At 49.9% G+C, this 2,232-nt stretch overlaps 1 protein-coding gene across 1 annotated transcript in view; it reads right to left on the reverse strand.

Annotated features, from left to right (window-relative positions):
* Positions 1–363: 363 nt before the first annotated feature.
* ALK (anaplastic lymphoma receptor tyrosine kinase) overlaps positions 364–2,232 on the reverse strand; it is a gene marked incomplete at its 5' end in the record, with an annotated part of 208,584 nt that continues 206,715 nt past the window's right edge. Inside the window, one exon of the mRNA XM_010013707.1 lies at positions 364–1,068. Coding sequence (XP_010012009.1) covers positions 364–1,068 — 705 coding nt within the window. The remainder of the gene's footprint in view (positions 1,069–2,232) is intronic.

Genomic DNA, 2,232 nt, shown 5'->3' on the forward strand with positions numbered 1-2,232 from the left:
AACACTCAAGGCAGTGAGCCACGGCTTTACACTTAAGCAGAGAACGCACAACTGGGAAAAGCTCACAGGAAGGGCATGACAACAACCATGCGTATGAGTTGATGCAACAGCAGCTGGGCCTTGCAGGTAACATCTTTCCTGTATCCTCCCTCCCCCTCGTTTCTTTTGCTGGATTTGGGCTCCGGTGATTTGAAGCCTTTCAGGGTAGTTGAAATTACGGCTTCGAGGGTGGCACTTTTGGAGCAAGTTGGCACAAAACGGAAGGTAATGCTGTCAGATCCCTTGCTCGTGGTGTATTGGGTAACGGGACGTCTCTTCAAGGCTCAGGGGCCACGGGGGGAAAGTCAAGAGGGTAGAGGGCTCTCACAGCCCCTGCTGGGTTATGTGGCTCTTGTTTCTAAGGATGGGATCCTCGTAACTGCCAGCGCACGGTGGTGTGGAGGCTTCCAAGGGCAAGCCCTGCTGTTGATATCCATAGTTGACATTCCCGCAGGGGAAGTGGCGGAGCCTAAAGAGAGGCACTTCTTTAACGCTTGCTGTTAGGGAAGATGGCTCTAATAGCAGGGAGGAGCCTGGCAGCCTGCCAGTCACAATGTTGGGCCCCACAGTACAGTTTCCTTCCTGTCCCAAATTCTCCCTCTCAGGCATCTCCTTCTCCAGCAGAGAACTGTTTTTGCTGGCCTGCTTCTCTGCAAACCACGAACCATAGGTTGGATTCCAGAGGTTGGTGGGCTTATTTCTGGAGCCCCGGCTTTTATGCAGCTCAGATGGAGGATTGGACTGGGCATAGGCCATGTTGATATGTCCTCCTGCTGATACTGACTGCGTCTTCCCTGGCGCTGGTGGTTCCAAGGCTCCCACTTTCCCCAGGGGTTTCCCAGCAGTGATGGTTGACGGTAGGGGTGGTGGAGATGGCAGAGTTTGCTTGTCATCCTTTCTGTCTTGGTGTGTGGAGACCAAGAGAGGAGGAATTCCTTCTGGATCATCGGGGCACATTGCTACCTTCTCCTCCTCCTCAGCTGATGGGCCATACTCTACTGGCAAAGCAGTGTTGATGACATCTGGATCCTGCCAGAGACAATAATGGGAATTTCTCAGAAGTCTGCTACAATCACGCATTCTTGGACTTGATTAAAAACCCAACACACCTGACAGCTGTCAGCAATGATCACAGAGCATCACTCCCACTATCCAGAGCCCACATTCCATGTGTAGAGGATGCTGACAAAATGCAGTTAGCATGAGATGTGATGGAACACCCTTAAAATCAAACTCCTTATAAAACCCCAACAACTCTAAAACACACCCCAGAACAGCAGAGGCACAAAAAGAATGAAGAGCATTTTTTATGTCCAGCCAAATTTCCTGTGGGAATGTTGTTTTGGAATCTGTATCATCTCAAAGTTCATAACATCCTCAGATAATATTGAGAAAGTTTCAGCCATGAAAGTATTGCCTCCATGCAACAAGGGAGGAATGGGAATGCAGAAGGCAATCTGGCAGACCCCTTGTAGCCCAGTTCCATAGGGACTGTGGTTCTTAGCTATTTAAGCAGTTCTGAAAATTAAACTGATAGAAAATGCGGTGATCTGGACAACCTTCAGTTATTGCTGGACACCCTGGCAAGCTGGATATCACAGAAAACAGTGCCTCCTGATCTCAGGATCCAAACATACATAAAACACAGAGCAAGCTTCCCAAACAGTGAGGGAAAGCAAACTGTCTAAGGCAAATACCTGTGTGATGCCATACAAGAAGCCTGCACTGATGCGGGCACATCCCTTCCCACTGCCAAGCCTCAGAATCCCCACTCCATGGGGAGCATGGCTGTCTCCACCTGCCTTCTGCAACACGGTCACATTCAGAGAACAGCTGACAACTGCAGAAGCCACTTGCTTTAAGCCAGGACCAAAGGGTGCTCTAAGCCACGACCATTTCTGCTCAGTGCTGCCCATGTCTTAAGGGCAAGCACTGGGACGAGTGGCTGACATGAAGCACATGAAGTGTGTGTGGGCACAGGCCTGTCTTAGCTCTTATGCTTGTTGGAATCTGCTCCTTCATAAGGAGAAGCAGAGCTATAGGTCTGCTGTTTGTAAAGCTTTGTAAGCTCGTGTAAGCCTCTGTCTTTCAGCAGTGAAAGACAAGAAGGATCAATAACCCAATGAAGGAAATATCCTTAGCCGCTGGTCCCTGGCTGACATCAGTCTCCCTGGCCTGCTGACTGCAGGACTG

This window comes from Nestor notabilis, unplaced genomic scaffold, assembly GCF_000696875.1.
Source record: "Nestor notabilis isolate BGI_N333 unplaced genomic scaffold, ASM69687v1 scaffold1524, whole genome shotgun sequence".
In the NCBI taxonomy this organism is placed as follows: domain Eukaryota; kingdom Metazoa; phylum Chordata; class Aves; order Psittaciformes; family Psittacidae; genus Nestor; species Nestor notabilis.